The 18,891-nt window shown below is 40.4% G+C and overlaps 2 protein-coding genes across 7 annotated transcripts in view; one reads left to right on the plus strand and one right to left on the minus strand.

The window, feature by feature from the left end:
• The window catches only part of FNIP2 (folliculin interacting protein 2), a 137,293-nt gene that overhangs the window by 106,639 nt on the left and 11,763 nt on the right, over positions 1-18,891 (plus strand). For 5 of the 6 annotated variants that reach the window (XM_010383116.2, XM_010383129.2, XM_030917698.1 and 2 more), the window contains 2 exons: positions 14,045-14,245; positions 18,418-18,533. In XM_010383116.2, the coding sequence (XP_010381418.2) occupies positions 14,045-14,245; positions 18,418-18,533 (317 nt within the window). Of the gene's footprint in view, positions 1-2,689; positions 3,824-14,044; positions 14,246-18,417; positions 18,534-18,891 lie in introns of those variants that run through there. The other variant, XM_010383137.2, reaches the window with a different exon arrangement.
• C2H4orf45 (chromosome 2 C4orf45 homolog) overlaps positions 15,781-18,891 on the minus strand; it is a 130,669-nt gene continuing 127,558 nt past the window's right edge. Inside the window, exon 5 of the mRNA XM_010383170.2 lies at positions 15,781-16,358. Within this exon, the coding sequence (XP_010381472.1) occupies positions 16,344-16,358 (15 nt within the window). The 3' untranslated portion in view covers positions 15,781-16,343. The remainder of the gene's footprint in view (positions 16,359-18,891) is intronic.

An 18,891-nucleotide genomic window follows, 5' to 3' on the forward strand; every position in this document is an offset into this window, starting at 1 on the left:
GTTTGAAGATTCTGTGAGATAATGCATATCAAGTGCTTAGCGCATAGCCTGGCACATTGCTAAGTGCTCAATAAATGTGGGCCAGATGTGATAGCTCACCCCTGTAAAGCCAGAGCTTTGGGAGGCCAAGGTAGGAGGATCCTTCAAGATCAGTCTGGACAATATAGCAAAATCCCATCTCTTGCAAAAAAAAAAAAAAAAAAAAAAAAAAATAGGCATGGTGGCACATGCCTATAGTCCCAGCTACCCAGGAGACTGGGGCAGAAGGATTGTTTAAGCCAGATGTTCAATGCTGCAGTGAGCTATGATCATTGCCATTGCACTCCATCCTGGGCAACAGAATGAGACCTCATCTCAGTAAATAATAATAATAATAATAATAATAATAATATATGTGAAAGTGCTTTGTAAATTATACAGCAATATATCATGTTTTCAATATGGGAGAGCAGAATAACAACCATTATTTTAGTAAAAATGAAAATTACTGTTAGAGTTAAGAAAGCAATATATGGGGCGAGCACGGTGTCTCATGCCTGTAATCCTAGCACTTGAAGGCTGAGGCAGGCTGATTGCCTGAGCTCAGGAATTCCTGACCAGCCTGGGCAACATGGTGAAACCCCATCTCTACTAAAATACGAAAAAAAAAGTAGCTGGGCGTGGCAGTATGCACCTGTAGTCCCAGCTACTCGAGAGACTGAGCAGGAGAATTACTTGAACCCAGGAGGCAGAGGTTGCAGTGAGCTGAGATCACACCACTGCACTCCAGCCTGAGCAACAGAACGAGACTCTGTCTCAAAAAAAAAGAAAAAAAGAGAAAAGAAAGCTATATGTGTATGTACTTAAAGTTCTCCTAACTAGTCAGTGGCCTTGTCAATCCCAGGGGACTACTGTTAGGAATGACTGAACGGAACCTGTACACACATTCATTGAGTGCTGAAAACATTCACTTTTGCTTTGCCCAGGAGCAGAATGGACAGCTCTAACTCTGCAGGGCAGGGTCATCAAGACCGAAAATTAACACTACATTTTGATGTTTTTAAAAAAACAACTATGCTCCAGGGCTTCAAGCATTTTACAGAATAATTTATAAGATGAAGTAACCATTGGATACATCAGCCTCTTCCATTTAATTTTAAGCATAGCAACAGATTGACTCCAGAAATATCATGCAGGAATCAGTAGCACAGATAAAGAGCTTTGCTAAAAGCCTGGCTGTGATATATATATGCTCATGAATACCTAATTAGTCCATGCAGTGCAATCAACCTGTAGGACTATAAAAGAACAGCAAGTCCCTTCAAATGGTAAATCATTACTTAAGTAACACAGATAACATTAAATACCTCAGGTCAGCAACAACCTCAAAATCAATAAGATACAAAGAAAACATCTCTGTAAGGCAAATCCACTATTTTGGAACATCTCTCGTTGTTTTCTTTTCCCCGTGTTTGGATAATAAACATGGCAGTACCTCTGGCCTCTAGCACTGTCTTCAATAGCCACAGCCCTCACTGCAATACTACCTATGTCCATTGGCCTATGGAGCACTTTTACAACTATATATTTTGACCCATAAATGGGTTTTGATTACCAGTTTTTTTAATGATATAGAACTAAGATCATCACACATTAGGCTTATTGACTAATGAAACCTTTGTATTTTGTGTGTGTGTATTTATACACACATGCACACATGTCACACTTGTATGCATATGGCTTGTCATGCCAGGTTATGTCATACAAGCATGCATGCCAGATCATGATGTTAAAATATATTTCTTATCATGGATTGTGGTTAAACAAAACAATACTGATCTCTGGGTATCCCCAACTCCAATCTGAAATCATTGTGATTCTCTCACCTTCTCAATGTGACTAGTCTTTTTAAAGTTCCTTTTGATCTTCCCAAATGGCGTCCCTGTGTCCACTTTACCTCCTTCCATCACCTTGTGCAGTGCTGCAAGAGGACTTTCTAAAGCATGAGACAATCATTTACTCTTTTGCTTGAATAGCTTCCTATTTTCTAAGAGACTAAACTATAAACTCCTTAGCTGGAATTGTCCCTTTTATGCCCTTCAGGTACACACACATACCCCTGTATCTCCTCTTATGCCCAGTCACACTGTTTGCCATTCTTCAAATAGTCCGCCTTTCGTCACACCCCTCTGCCTATCAGATTATGCTTTCTTTGCCTAGGACACTATTGAACAAAGTTTTTTACATTGTTGAAGACCCATTTCATACGTTGCTGCTTCTTCGAAATCATTCCAGGCCCCATATCCCTGTTCTGTTCCAGATGTCTTCCTCTCACTAGGGCTGAAGGTGCCTTGAAGCAAAAAGCAGGGACTTAATTTTCCTTATATCCCCAGCACCTTGCCTGGTGCCTGGCACATAGAAAGTGCTCACTAACGTTAGTTGACTGTTCCCCATAAAACTGGAGTTAGAGCCATGTGTGTCTATTACTATAGTGTGGCCCCTTTCTTCTGAAGTAAAGAGAAATGGGAGATGGCCTTTCTTTAAAGAAACTTAAAGGGGAAGAGTAAGATGTTTAGACATGCCTGCGGCTCTATGTGTTCACTGTCGTTACCTAAAGGAGAATAAAATCTTATTACAGGTCTCTTGGGCTTCATGTCTCTTGCATCGTGTCAGAGTTAGACACATGTCTAATTTTGATGTTTTTTCCCAGATTTTTTTACTACCTACCAGATATTTGAACATTTGTGCCATTCTCTGCAAAAAAGCTACCAACCCCCTCTCATTTTATTTTGGAGTTGCACATCTCATCACACAACTGGATTCTGATACCCTTTCTGACCTTGAGCACCTCTTCTCAACTTCCGACTGAATTTTACTCAGCAAGTGGCCAGCCTGACAGTCAGCCGTTCCAGAGGTTATGTACGGTGTCTTCAAGGCCACGGGCTGAATTTGGGCTTGAGTCTCCAGACACAGATACACAGAAGATAAGACGTTTTCCCGGCAACCCTCCAGGCCATCTTGCCACACTTTGGACCCTTTCTTCTTTCCCTCTACCCCTAAGTCTTCATACTGTCTTCAGGATCCCTCAGCAATGTCCCATGGTCCAAAATGATTATTTTCCTCTTCCTCTTGTTTACCTTATTATAACTCTTAAGCCTTTAGTGACTGACATTAAACCTGCTTCCAAGAGAAAAATTTCTGATAAGCAAATGCTTATAGAGTTATGATAAGGTCATATATGACTGTTACCCCTTCTGGTATTTTCATGTGTTAAAAATATGTTTGATGCATAGAAATCTCCAGTGGTGGCATTTCAGGTGGTCAAGATAACTCATGTCACTTGATGGGGCAGAGAAGCTGGAGATGCTTTTGGGTTAGAGCGGGGAGAATCACACCTTAGAGATTTATCTGTTGAAAAATACTTATCAGGTACGTTTTATGTGCTTGGCACTGCGTTTATAGCAGTAGTCAAAATCTAAGGTAGAATTAGCCAGGGCGTGGTGGCTGTGTGCCCATGGTCCCAGCTACTCAGGAGGCTGAGGTGGGAGAATGGTTTGAGCTCTGGAGGTCGAGGCTGCAGTAAGCTGTGATGGAGCCACTGCATTCCAGCCTGGGTGAAAGAGTGAGACCCTGTCTCCTCTCTCCCCGCACATCGTCCCCCCAGCCAAAAAAAAACGCCAAAAAAAAAAAAAAAAAATCTGAGGTGGGAGGATTCTAGCAACATGTACTAAACTGGTGTGGTTGGCATGCCTCCCCTCTAAAACTATATAGTGATGGATAAAATATCACTATTCTCATTGCTGCCCCATTGTTGTAATTCCTGTGCATGAAAAAAAAAAAAAAATGGAAATCGTTTCGTGCCAGAGATAAATGGAAATCTAAACCAAAGCAGTAAGCATGAGCTGGTCCTCCAGGATTTCAGTCTTGATACAGGTCCTAGGAATTGGGTGCTGAGGTTCTCAGATTCACCCGAGGATGAGAGATTGTGGTCTCGCATGCACGTAAGGCTTGAGACCTGGAATCAAGCCCCTTACCTAAAGCCTGGAGTTTCAAAGAACTATTCTTCCATGAAAAGGAGACTAGAAATCACCAGACATAAGCAGTGAAGCAGCAAAGAAACAGGCTGGAAACAGGTTGGGGAAAATAAAGTCACCCATGAGAAATCAAAACCCCTGGTCTGTGCTATTTGTGGGTTTCAGGTCCAGATTTATTCTACCCGAGTGATTTGCGAATCCCTACCCAAGAAATAAACATAAAACCAGGAGCACAGAAACCTTTAGGACTCTAGCAGAAGGAAGCACACTACTTTAGACACTTTCACAACCACAAGCTCATGAGACGCATGTAGGAAAATGAAACATAGCTCCAGTAAGATAGGCCCACATTCAGAAATTACAAACATATGTGGGAAACCAGGAAATCATCATGAGCAGAGAGCAAGCGCATACAAGCAGGAGAGTCAGCACTCCTCCAATCGGCAGTAACTATTAAAGTAGCCATGTTTAAAATGTTTACGGTGATAAAAAGAAGGAATTGGAACCTTAAAGAGAGGATAATGTGATAAAGGATCATTTAGATTCGTATAAGAACTAAAAACAACTTCTAAAATTGAAAAATAGTCCCTGAAATTTAAACTCCAAGAATAGGTTAAAGAACAGAGCTGATTAAATACAGCTAACGATCATTAGAATTTGAAATGGAGGCTACTTAAGAAATTATCTTTTTGAGCTCTGAGACACAAAAACATGAAAAATATCAGAGAGCAAGTAAAAGATGTGGTGGCCAGAATGAAGACACTTTATAGCATATGCCAGAAAGAGAATAGAGAAAATGAAGGAAGGTAATATTCAGAGAAAGAATGGCTGGCATTTTTCAGGTTAAATAAGCACACTGACTCCCAAGTAGGGAGAATATTAACAAATTCACACTTAACAACTGGACATCAAAGATAAAGAAAACTCTTAGAAGTAGCCAGAGAGAAGAAGACATGGCATCTGTCCTCAGGGAGTTTGCAATTTAACAGGAAATAGAAATAAATCAGCAGTGAAAATAGCATGGACAAGTGTGTGGCAGTAGGAGGCCAGGGTGCTGAGGACATGCGCACAGGGCGGCTGTGGTGAGGACTCAGCTGGGGTCCGTAGCAGAGTGAGGATGAGAAGCAGGGAAGGTTGCAGGGGATAGTGTGGCTTTTTCAGGGAACTGAAGCCCCTTTCGCTGATGACCCCTTCAGCATATCTCAAAGCTGGCTTTGCCACCAGCAGGAGGTCTGTCTGTCCACTCTCTCAGTAACACTGCTGTCAGGAATGTCTACTCAACATGAGTTTAAAAAAAAAAAAAAAAAAAGGTTGAACTGACTTTATATATTGGAGAAGATGGTTTAAGAAGAATGAATGATAACCAGGTTTCTTTTCTCTGGATGGATTTGAGACTGAGGGGGTTTTTGGTTTGTTTTTATTTTCTAAAAAACTGGTCTACAATTCACACACCTCTGCAGTCCTTTTAGTGGCTCTCAGCCATCCAAGTACAGTTTAATAAATGTATAAAACTTACCAGAATTATATAAAATGATTAACAAATGGGAATTCAAATAAAGCCAAAGAATCATGTGTTTTATTATCCAGAAAATCTCAGAGAAAAACAGAGGGAAGTGCTTCCAATTACCTGAATCATAAGTTGCCTCTTCCCTTTGTGTGTGAGGCTTTGCAGTGGCTTTATCCCTGATAGTTAAACCCACACTGTTATAACTATTGTGCAGATTTTAGAGCTGGTTATGAATACAGAAGTCTCCACACTCCTGCTGTCTGTAATACACATGAGGGCTGAGACATCTTTGAAGATTGATAAAGGGTCAGTGTCAAGCAGCATAAAGATGTGGAACTTTTGTAGCAAAGTGTCTGATAGAAGTAGCTGTGTTTTCTTCTAATGACAATAAATTCAGACCATCATTGACACTTCTTGCACTCTTGTCTTCTAAGGGATTTCTACCCTGATGTGGTCCTTGGATTTTATAGTAGAGGGCTTAGAAGACTTATTGGACTAAAAGTTGGAAACACTTGTGAGTTCCTAGACTTTATTTCTTACATGCCAAGATACTTAATAAGCTCTTATTTATTTATTTTTTTTTGTCCTGAGTGTTCCTATCTGTAGAGCAGTACTGCATTCCTGGCCCTCTCCAGGAAAAATGGCATGATGAGTTAATAAGTAGTTATGGGAAGCATATATGCAAGAACGGCATTTCCTCACTCTTCATTGGGTTAAAAATAGATAATCACATGAAATACTACTCATTTAAATGTGGTACATAGAAAAGAAATATATTAATGATTGTGCATTGGAGGTATAATATGCCAGAAAAAAAAGAAATGTGCAGATGACTTAATAGAAACTGGATTCCATCCAAAAATAAACTGTTCACCACAGCTAGAATGTATTAGATATTTTGCACATGCCCAGCACTGTGTTATGTTCCTTTCAAAGGCTACGGAAGAGAAAGAAATGTGATTTATCTCAAGTTGCTTATAAAATCACTGAGTAGACAAACATGTGAAATCAGGAACAAGTTAAGACAGTGTGTGATGAAGTGCCAAAATGAATGGTGTGGACAGCAAGTGTTCTCAGAGGTCAAAGGAAGAGCAGTACAGTGCGTGTGGGAAGGTCTCCAGGGCAAGGGATGGACCCACGCCGGGTCCTTGAAGGATTGTAGACTTGAGACGGGGTGGCAGGGAAGGCATTCTGGGCACAACCTGAGGTAAGAGCAGGAATCTTTTTGGCCTGGAGAGGGAGGCTGTATTAGTCCTATTTTCACACAACTATAAAGTACTGCCCAAGACTGGGTAATTTATAAAGGAAAGAGGTTTAATTGACTCACAGTTCTGCAGGACTGGGGAGGCCTCAGGAAACTTACAATCATGGTGGAAAGTGAAGGAAAAGCAAGTACCTTCTTCACAAGGCGACAGGAGAGAGCGAGAGCATATGTGAGGAAGTACCACACTTTAAAACCATCAGCTCTCGGCCAGCTGCAGAGGCTCATACCTGTAATCCCAGCCCTTTGGGAGGCCAAGGCCGGCGGATCACTTGAGGCCAGGAGTTTGCAACCAGCCTGGCCAACATGGCGAAACCCCACCTCTACTAAAAAAAAAAAATAATACAAAAATTAGCTGGGTGTGGTGGTGGGCACCTGTAGTCCCAGCTACTCGGGAGGCTGAGGCACGAGAATCACTTGAGCCTGGTAAGCAGAGGTTGCAGTGAGCCGAGATTGTGCCACTGCACTCCAGCCTGGGCAACAGAGTGAGACACTGTCTCAAAAAAAAAAAAAAAAAAAAAAAAAATCAGCTCTCGTGAGAACCCACTATCACGAGAACAGCATGGGGGAAATCGCCCCCGTGATCCAATCTCCTCCCACCTGTCCCCTTCTTGGACATGTGGGGATTATAATTTGAGATGAGATTTAGGTGGGGACATAGAGCCAAACCGTATCAGGGGTCTTATTGGGAACTGAATATGTACAGGTTGGATGGTCCCAGGCTGTGAAGAGCTGTAAGGGTGAAGAAGAACAGTTTTGACTTAACGGTTTGGGTTATGTGTGCTAGCGTAGATTTTAGAGTTGATGAGGGAAATGATAATGTGGTATTTGAAGAAGTTTGAGGTTTTAGGTAAAGTACATAAACTAGGGCAGTGTTGTCCACAGCTGCACTATTTGTGAGCTCTTGAGTCTGAGGTTTCAGGGTACATGGTCAATACAGAGAGAGGGTGGTTCAGAAGAGCAGGACGGACATTTGAGCACCTAATGTGTTAGGTTCTATGCTACATGTTTCAACACATATTTCTCATAGAAAACTTGTGCTTTAAATGACATTTTAGCCTCACAGAAGCTCTGAACTAAGTACTGTCCCATTTTACAGACATAGCAACTGAGGCCCAGATTGAGTTGCTGAGGTTCCACAGCTGGTAAGTGACGGTGGTTGTATTCAATCCCAATCTGACTTCAGAGCCCTTGCTGTCATCTTATCATTGCCCTTTGTTGAATTATCAGAACCACAGCTCTTGGGATTCTCTAAACCTTGTAGACATTTCTTGTTCATGGAAGTTTAAGTTAAGCAGAAGTCATGTGTATATGAATCAAGGCAGCATATTTTGTGTGTGCAGCAATCTGACCCAAAACCTTGAAACTGGAATGTCCTAGGCATTTAACACTCCCAGGAAACGGACCCATCCTTAGAGGCTCCAGTTTAACCAGGCTTACCCTGTTGATTCAACAAGCTGTAAGAGCAAAGAAAACTCAATAATCTTCTAAATATCTATAAAACAAGGCATTTCATTTGTTAATCTATCTTGAGAAATCTTCACAGGAAAGTAGTTTGGGTAAATGAGATATTGACAAGGTAGAAAGAATAAATGGTTGTTTCTAACTTCTCATATGAATGCAGCAAGGGGAAAATGATAGTGGCATATGGGCTATACCTCCTTTCTCTCTGGAGACTGGCCATCCACCCTAACAATCATCTCAGCTCCTTACTCGTCTCCAGTGTTCTTCTATCCACAAGTTCCTGTCAGAAGTTTCTGTGGGAGGCATGTAACCTGCTGGCAGTGGTCTGGCAAGGGTAGCAGGAAGGTGCTGGGCTGGCAGCTCTGCATGGATTCCCTGGCTGCCGTTGGACACTCAGTGTAGTGTGGGCACTCAGGAGGGTGGCGATAGGGCAGTGCTTTTCTCAGATGATGGAGGAAGTACAAACAAATCACAGATCCATTCTGATAGGAGAATTTGACTAATTCTTCGGACAGGAAACTTGTTTTGAAATTGATTGTCTTTAGCTTGAGAGAGAAGAGGGTAATTGATGTATGTCAGCATCCATAAGGTTTGTAAAGTTTCTCAAACAGGCATTTTAAGTGGAATGACTATTTAATATTAGTATTTCTCTCAGATTTTCATTTGGAACTCTGAAATGAGGACCTGATTAATCTGAGACTACAATGGTTTGCAGGAGAACTTTTTAAAAAGGTAACTATACAATGTAGGCTTTTTGGTTTGTTTTTCTAGAGAAATTTCGTCAAGGTAACACAACCCTTTGGGGAAAAAGATTTTAGCATTAAGAAGAGAAATTTTGCCAAATAATCTTACTAAACCGACAGGTATCCATATCGTATCTCCCTTTTCCTTAAGGTGTATGGGAGGCCACAGTGAGGCTCACCATTTTTCAATTGTCAGCGTTGGGGTACAGGCACGCCCTACCTTCCTATTCCTTTTCTTTAGTTCCCATGCCCAAGCTCCAGGTCCTAACAAGAGCAGATAGTGGATTAGGCTTTTCATAGGTGTTGAAAGCAGCCAAGCTTAGGTTTGCATTTTTTAGAGTACTTAATTTCTTAAAAGTACTGCTACATGTTTGTTACTGCAAATAAGTGTATGTATGAAACTTGCGGTGCACGTGAACTTGATAAAATTGTGAACTTAAAAAACTTACTTGACAGATTTCACTATTTACTAACTTCTACTATTAAGGTATGGGTAGTAAGAAATAGTATTATGGCCAGATGCGGTGGCTCACGCCTGTAATCCCAGCACTTTGGGAGGCCGAGGCGGGCAGATCACGAGATCAGGAGATCGAGACCATCCTGGCTTACATGGTGAAACCCCGTCTCTACTAAGAATACAAAAAATTAACCAGTTGTGGTGGCGGGCGCCTGTAGTCCCAGCTACTCGAGAGGCTGAGGCAGGAGAATGGCGTGTACCTGGGAGGCAGAGCTTGCAGTGAGCCAAGATCGCGCTACTGCACTCCAGCCTAGGCGACAGAGCGAGACTCCATCTAAAAAAAAAAAGAAGCATACATATAATTCAGTGTTTCTTTATTGTGGTTCTATAGATGCCTAAAAAATAGTCTTCCCAGGTGGGCGCAGTGGTTCACGCCTGTAATCCCAGCACTTTGGGAGGCTGAGGTGGGTGGATCACTTGAGGTCAGGAGTTCAAGACCAGCCTGGCCAACATGGTAAAACCCCGTCTCTACTAAAAATACAAAAAATTAGCTGGGTGTGGTGGTGAGCACCTGTAATCCCAACTACCCGGGAGGCTGAGGTAGGAGAATTGCTTGAGCCCGGGAGGCAGAGGTTGTAGTGAGCCGAGAATGCACTACTCTACTCCAGCCTGGGCGACAAGGCGAGACTCTGTCTCAAAAAAAAAAAAAAAAAAAGTCTACCCCAAGAGGAATGTTAAATTGAATTCCAGAGCATAAGGTGTGTGCAGGTATGTATTTCTGTGACAAATCCAAACATAGTTTTCTTGATCTTACAGTTCTTTAAATTCTGAAAACTTAGAGATTGACTGATAAGCCTGATCATAATATGTTTCCACTGCCCACTCTCTAATAGGGTTGAGTTTCCTTTGGAAAGATTATTAGAAATCTCAAGTCACCAGAACTTCAGCTTCAACTCTGTGACCCTATGCAAGTGCAGGCGTGATCAGGAATGGCCAGCAGTGGCCCCGATACCCCTTGAGTTGTAACTAAAAGTAGTTGATATTTTTGTCTCTTTCCAGCATTCATTTCTTTTTCTTGAATTTTTAGACTTCCCTCTAGTTTGTTCTTCCGTTAAAAGGTGTTTATTCTTTAGTAAATAAGTAAGTAGCTACTAAGTGATATAGTTAGATGCAGGCAATTGGATTGATTCAGGGAACTGTGTGTTATGTATTTGGTAGCCTGAGAATATGTAATTCCTGGGGTATTTTTTTAAGATACTCTTTTGAAAAGGTTCCACTGGTTCTTTTCTGTTCCTGGGGCCTGTATGCATAAAAGTCAGCCATCCGTGCTGTAAAGAACACGAGATGCTCATCGCCTCTTGTCATTTGCTTGTGCTTAATCTGTTTCATTTTCATTCAGCAAGTAACATTTTTCAAATGCCAGCTCCTGTGCTAGAGGCTAAGGATGCAGAGAGAAGATTCAGCCCCACCCTCAAGGAATGGACTCTCGCAAATTCCTGTCAGTTTGTCTCAATCTTTGGACTCATTGTTCTTTAGTCTTTACTCAGGTCTCTACCTCAGATTCTGCCTCTTTGCTCCAGTGATTTAAAAATGACTTGTGAGCCTATAATCCCAGCATTTTCAGAGGTTGAGGCAGGCAGATCACTTGAGGCCAGGAGTTTGAGACCAGCCTGGGCAACATAGCAAGACCCCAGCACTAAGAAAAAAATGTTTTTAATTAGTCAGGTGTGGTGGCACACGTCTGTAGTCCAACTACTTGGCATGCTGAGGCAGGAGGATCACTTGAGCTCGGGTGCTTGAGGCTATTATGAACTGTGATCGGAGTTTTGCACTCCAGTCTGGGCAAAAGCATGACCCTGTCTCTAAAAAGTAAATCAATAAAAAGATTTGTACTCATTTTTCATGTTAGTATTTTTAGTTTTACATTTCTCTTGCATGCTTACTTTTAAAATAATTGAGCCAACCTCTCTGTCATTTTTTGTTACTGCATGTAAATCTACAGCCTTCTGATATAACCTAGGCTTGCGGAATCTTCCATCCATCACCTTCCTAGTACGCCTCTTGGCCCTTATTCCAGCAATTAGTTCCTTAAAACAAAGCCCTTTGTGTTGGTAGTGGTACTGTATAACTTAGTCTGTGCACTGTTGGACAAGGGGATTGACACACCCTTCCCTTCCCCACCACTGCAGTGGGAAAATCATTTAGAAGACTAAGCTCGATTTGAACCTAGGGCCCAAATTACCTACTGCAAATCAGTCCTCCTCCTCCCCCTGCCCCTCGCAAAGGCTAGAATTTACTGTGAAAGGTGACAGGCATACGTTCAATTCATTGTCTCTATGTTGACATATGGTCAGTATGAGGAAAAGGTCCCTAATATAGATCTGTCCCGTAGCATGACCAGCATGTTGTGGATTTCTGACAAATGCAGTGAAGGAGCTTTAGTTCAAAATACAAATATTTTAAGTGTTCACATTTCCTTTTATTTTTTCCATAAGGACCAGACTCGTTGATGGCAAGTCATCATCATCTTGCTGTAAGTTTATAACACACTGATGAACAAGACCTTGGAGGAACTTGTAAAAGGAAGTCACTGAGGCCTTGTATCTTTAGGTGTCCGTTTTGGAGAGTGTATATATGCATGTGTAAGAAGCATAGGGGTGAAAGGGTCATGAAAACCTTTGGTTGAAAAAGGTGATGTAAGAAAATCTTTGTACTTTTCAGTTAACAATTCTACAAAATGAGAGCTGTCTTGGGAAACTGGGCTTTATGAATTCAAAAGTATATCAAATTCTTTATCTCTCATGTTTAAAATTGTTTGAACAGACACTTAAATAAATGTTGAACACCGGACTTTGCCTGATTGCTGTTCCTTTCTATGGGAAAAATATAAACCCTAATAGTAGGGTTTATATCTTTTTAAACCCTTATATTTTTATAAACCCTGATAATAGGGAAAAAGATAAACCCTATTACTAGGGTTTTTCCTACTATTTTTCCTACTATTTCCCTTGAATAATAGTAGAAAAAAATGTTGGTCCCCACAAAGTTTTCATTCATCTCACCTCTCTGTTCCCCATTTGTGAGAAGGAATACGAAGCTGCACAGGCTCCCCTTTTAGTAACAGGAGTCCAAGACTAGGGAGTCAGATCACGTGTTAAAATTACAGTATTGCACCATGCATCTTTGATTTGTATTTGCAGCCTTCCCACTACTTGGATTAAGTCGTAAAAATCACAGGTAACCATCGTCCAGTGGCAAAGTTGTGTATCTCTTTGTGTCCTTTGTTGCAATTAGCAACTCTTGTTAACTTAACCAGGAGGGACCTTAGTGGAAGAATATTAGGAATATATAGAATTGATGAGAAGACAAAAGAATTAGGGTTGAAATAAGCAACAAGGCAATTCTGGAGTTCCAGGAACCGTGGACTACTTGAAGGTATTTGTACTAAGTCCCACCAGGCCTTGTACTAATTGCTGTCTGGGCAGGAATATGGTAGTTAGCCAACCTTTTTTGGTCTTCTGTGCCAGTACTTACAAGGAATTCCCAGGGAAGGAGCATCCAGCTGGCATAGCTTGGGCCATACGAACACACCTTAATAGAGAGGAAGGGTGAACCCAATTGCAATCTCACCAGGCCTTGTATATAGAAAGACCATTCTTCAAAGGCAAATTCAGATGGATTTACAGGAGGAAGTTATTTAAGCAGCGAAAAGAATCAAGCAGTCACCCCAGTATAGTAGAAGGCATTAAGGATGGAAGCAGCCAGTACTCATTTTCCTTGGTAAATGAGGGTTAGAAAAATGTGCATATGTGCACTGGCTTTGAGGCAGGTCTCTCTGTTTCTGGCTCTCTCTATCCTCCCCCTCCCCCACCCACCCCTCCCAAGCAGTTACACTTTGATTTGTTTTGAGAAATTACGTTTTTAAAAAAGTCCTTGTGACTGCTTCAATGTTTACTCTCTTCACCCTATGGCACAATTTACCAGTTGTTAAATCTGCTCTATCCATAACTGCCCAGCTGTCAAGAATTTTACATTTAAATGTATTTATCAGTAGTGCAACTTTGACCTTTTGGACTCACCTGGATAAATTAATTCATCCCTTTATCTGATTTTAGTTGGTTGTTGGAGATAATTTGTGTATATAGCATACACAGTTACCCAACTTTGCTTCATGATTAAAGCTGTAACTTTAAGGAAATAGTTATCCTGCCTAACTTTGTTATTAGAGAAATGATGATGGAATATCCTACATCTTATGTACACTTTCCCTATTTTCAAAAGAGAGTGCAGCCTTTCAAAAAGAAATGAATATCCTGGACTGTAGTGAGGGTATTTATCTTTTTGCTTTCTATGAATGTTTAACAAGCTACAGCAAACCTAGGTGTAAGGAAAAAAATTATTAAATGCAGTTTTATCAAATCAATTTAAAATAATGATTTAGTGACACTCCTATTTGAGTCCCTGTAAAGCTCTAAATTTCTGTAGCTCCTACCTTCAACTTCTAAACCATTAGTGTAACGCTAAGCAAAACCACTGCGGACATTCTGAGCGTTACTTGGAGGTCTGGTGGGAAGTTGACCTACTGTGTTTCTCTTTCAGCATCCAGTCCTGGATGAGCCAATAGCTGAAGCTGTCTGTATTATCGCAGACACGGATAAATGGAGTGTGCAGGTAGCTACAAGTCAGAGGAAAGTGGCGGACAACATGAAACTAGGCCAGGATGTCCTAGTCTCTAGTCAGGTGTCCAGTTTGCTTCAGTCCATTTTACAGCTCTACAAGCTTCACCTCCCTGCTGATTTTGTAAGTACTAGTTCTTATATCACCAAAGAAACCTAGTTTTAAAATACTTTTAATGACATTTTGATTATAAAATCACAAATTCAAAAGTACTGTTTTAATATAATTGGAGGTTAGCATAACTAAAACCAGAACATGCAACATAAAACCAGCAACAGGATATATGTCAGTAACAACAGCTCTTCCGTGAAACAAATAACGAGGAGCAACACTGGAATTTTTTGGAACAAGGTATATGGTGCAGTAAATAAGGAATAGGTGGAGAGATCAAGCATAAAAGGAAACTGTAAATCATCCACTGGAGAACTCATGAGTTCTCCTTTTATTAGATTGATATTATAATAAGTAGGCCAGTTTCTGAAGGGACTATAGTTTCTTTTGTTAAGCAAACATTTTCACAGAGGTTTTAAGGATAAAATAGAATATCGTTTGTGTAAACATTTCCAACTTTGAAGTACTAAAACACATGTAAGATTATATCAATTGTTGCTTTTTTTTTTTTAAGACAAGGTCTCACTCTATCATCCAGGCTTGAGTAGTGCAGTGGTGTGATCTCTGCTCACTGCAACCTCCGCCTCCCGTGCTCAAGTAATCCTCCCACCTCAGCCTCCTGAGTAGTTGGGACTAGAGGCATGTGCCACCACGCCAGCTAATTTTTGTATTTTTTGTAGAAATGGGTTTCGCCATGTTGCTCAGGCTGGTCTCGAATTCCTGGGCTCAAGCAATCCACCCGCCTCTGCCTTCCAAAGTGCTGGGATTATAGGTGTGAGCCACCTCGCCCGGCCTAATTGTTTCTTTCCAGATAGGATTTTAAAATCACTTTTGTAACAATACTTTAAACACAAACAACAAACAGAGCCTATACACTCTTAGAAAAGTATCAGTAGCTCCCCCCTAGCCACTGGAATTAACATGCACAACAAAATCTTCTCAGTATCTGCCTATGTGCAGAGAAATTGAAAGAAAATACATTTAGAGAGGGAGGGGGAAAGGTTTCAAAAGAAGAACAGCGTTTCCAGTGATGAACACTTAAAAAGAGAGAGAGAAGCTTAAGGGCATATGGCATATAGCTGGGTAGAGCCTGGATGGGCTGACCTCAGAGACAGGTGTGTGAGGAAAGAGTCTGCTTTCTCTGCTGTTCCCTACTGTCTGCACAGCGCTGTACTCTGCAGCACAGCCCCTAAACCAAAGCATCTGTTACCTGCCTCCTGGCCTCCAAAACTGATGCAAACCTGTTTACCCAACAAAGCAGGAAGTTTTTAAATATTAATTACCTACACTAATTGCTAATGCAATGGTCATTGTCCTGGGTTTTTATGACCAAATCTATACTTGTACCAATTCCTCAAAAAGAGTCAAGACTTTTGTGGCTTTGAAGAAGGTGCTCTGAAATACCATCCGGTTGTTATCAAAGTCGTGACAGTGTGCAAAGCAGGAAGACCACTGAGTGTAGCTGGGTTCTGGTCTAGGCTTTGCCGTTGATTAGTTGCGTAACAATGGACAATTCTGAGTCTCTCCGAACGTCAGCTTTCTTATTTGTAAAAGGAAGATAGTACCTGTTCAACAAGGGTGCTATGAGAATCTTCTGAAAATTAGGGATGTAACTGCTTTTTATTGCCAAAGCACCATGCCAATATTATAAGATACTTTAAAAGCCATATATGTTAGCTTTAGAGTCCAATAGCCTGGGGTCAAATCCAAGTTCTGTTACTTCCTAACCATGTAATCTTTCAAAGCCTTAATTTCCTTATCTGCAAAGCTGGGGAAATAATAGAAGCTATCTCATATGGTTATGAAATTATATTAGAGAATGAATGTAAAGCACTTGGAATAGTGTTAGATGTTATAAGCACTCAGTAAACAGTTACTATTAGTTTGATAGTCAATAACAATTAGTTTCATGAAACAATGGTTGCAAAGACTGACAACAACTTTTTTCCAAACTCTTTATTTGTGCTTTAAGCTGAACCGTACTCTTGCAAGACATCTGTCCCTGGGCAATATGAGAAGCACTTGCAGATTATTATGATCTTATTTTTTGTTCTACAGTAGTAGGCAGTTTCTCCTTCTAAAAGCAGGTTGAATTATGCTGATTTAGAGGCTAATGCTTCCTTTTCTGTAAGAGAAGGAATGTATATTAGACTTCATAGTTTACTTCATAAGTATTTGCCAAACTTTTATATTTCATTCTATAATACATAGGTCTTGTCATAGTTGATATCTTGGTTATCAAAGCAATAAATTGTTATAGTTAATTCTTTTTACTTCATTTGGACAGAAGTATGTTCAAGCAGTTACTAGTATGAATGACTTATTTAACCCGACAAAACCAAGATCAAAGAAAATTTTATCTGCAGTTTAAAATTCTCCTTTAAAAAATCACTTGAATGAAACCTGTGATGCAATGGCTTTTAGAACCTTCAATACAAAAAGAGAAAGTAGCTATTTGAAATTTCAGAAGTTAAAAATTGGAGAAATCCATGTCAGGAATAAAATCCCAGAAAGAGGAGTTTAAAAAAAAAGCCCCCAGCATGGTTCAATTGAATAATCAAGTCTTTTAAAAAATGGTTTTAGTTTTTTTTGTTTTGTTTTTTGTTTTGTTTTGTTTGTTTTTGAGACAGAATCTCATTTTGTTACCTGGGTTATAATGCAGTAGTATGATCTTGGCTCACTGCAGCCTTGATCTCCTGGGCTTAAGCAATCCTCCCACCTCAGCCTCCCGGGTAACTAGAACTACGGGTGTGTGCCACTATGCCCAGGTAATTTTTTAATTTTTGTAGAGACGGGAGGCTCCATATGTTGCCTAGGCTGATCTTGAACTCCTGGGCTCAAGTGATCCTCCTTCCTCAGCCTCCCAAAGTGCTGGGATTACATGCGTGAGCCACTGCACCTGGCTAAAAGTTGTCTAAATGCTTTGATGTCACATCTAGTATATATTTCATATAGACCACAGTTTTTATTTCCACATTGCATCATACAGTTTTCATATAGACTGTGAACAGCTGTAATTACTTTTTCCAATCAGAAAGGATTCAATGTAATATGAATATTGTTTTTAATATTTTGTGACTTATTAAAAATTTTCTGTTTCACTCCATAAGGAACTTAAAGCTAATAAGAGATCCTTTTGCCACTTTACTTGGAGGATCATTTCCATGAGAACTGGTGAAATCCTCCTTGCTTTATTACTCTTAGTCACTTAGCAGTTGTGTTTCATCCACCTGACACAATGCATTTAAGATTTTAAACCAACGAAAAACTGAAAAGATTGCATCTCTGATAGATATTTTCTCCATGTCACTGATCAGCCCAGATGGTCAAGATCAACATTTTCAAATGCATCTGTTAATCTTTTTACCTTGAAAATAACAGGCCTAATGGTCTAGAAGAAAATTATGTATGATGGAATTACCCTTGCCAAAGCCATCAGGTGTCTTACTGAAGATGCTCGGGTAGCTCTGCCTGCCAAATGCAAAAGCATTTGCCTCTGGTGAAAGACACAGATGGTTGCTGTTCTCTAAAAAATGAAGCTGAACACAATTCCAAGGGTAAAGATGTCCTGAAAATAATTGCCTTTTCTTTACTGTTATTAAAGACCTAGTTAAAATATTCTTGAAAGCAAAAGAAAAAAAAAAAGTTGTGGGGGAGGTTCAGAATGACCTCTTCCAGTCAGTCTCCTCTGGAAATGTACTGGGCCAAAGTAATCTGAGATATTGGGGGAAAAAAACAACAAAAACCATACTGTTTACTAAATTATTCACAACAAAAATGCAAATTGCTATGTGGTTACATGTAAATTCACATTCTCAAGATTGTTTAGCTATAAAAATTATATCAAGGAGTTCTTAATGTGGAAAAGGATTATTATAAAGTTTTTAAAGGCAAGAAACATACTTTTGGAATGCTTTCAACTGTGAAAAAATACTTGTTCAGAAAGACTAGAATAATACATATGTAAATCTTAATCGTTAGCAAAAGTAAACTTTGTTTTACAAGAACCTATTCTTATACCTGGTAGTGGTAGGGTTTGAGATGGCTTGTGATTTTTTAACTGTGTTTGAAACAGATGAGATTAAAGCTGTATAGTTAGAAATGAATTAAGAAATTTCTGACTTTTAAAATGTTGGCAGAGATTTGACTTCTAGCCCTCATTGTGAATGTTCTTGGCTTTGCAGTGCATCATGCATCTTGAAGATAGACTACAGGAGATGTACCTTAAAAGCAAAATGCTGTCTGAATATCTCCGGGGACACACACGAGTCCATGTGAAAGAATTAGGTGTCGTACTGGGGTGAGTTCTGGGAAGTGCCGCTACTTCTCCCTTTAATGGGTATCCCTAGCATTGTACCCACTGACATGTTTAGCCTGTGCCACCCTAAACCTGAGGCCCTGGTAACCCATCAAAGTATGTGGAGTCCATCAGATACGTGCCTCTGCAGCTCCCCAATGAACAGCATGTGCCTTTATCTGATACTGGGTTTCACACCCACAGAGAATCGCAGGACTTCAGGCTGGTCATGCTTTGTTACGCCTCTCCGTTAATCCCACACTGCCCGCTTCTAGTAACTGAGTAAGATGCTGAAGTCACAAGCTGTGGGACATGCCGCAGCAGCTTGTGTTTACACGTCACTTCCTGGAGGAGGAGTAGG

This window comes from Rhinopithecus roxellana, chromosome 2, assembly GCF_007565055.1.
Source record: "Rhinopithecus roxellana isolate Shanxi Qingling chromosome 2, ASM756505v1, whole genome shotgun sequence".
In the NCBI taxonomy this organism is placed as follows: domain Eukaryota; kingdom Metazoa; phylum Chordata; class Mammalia; order Primates; family Cercopithecidae; genus Rhinopithecus; species Rhinopithecus roxellana.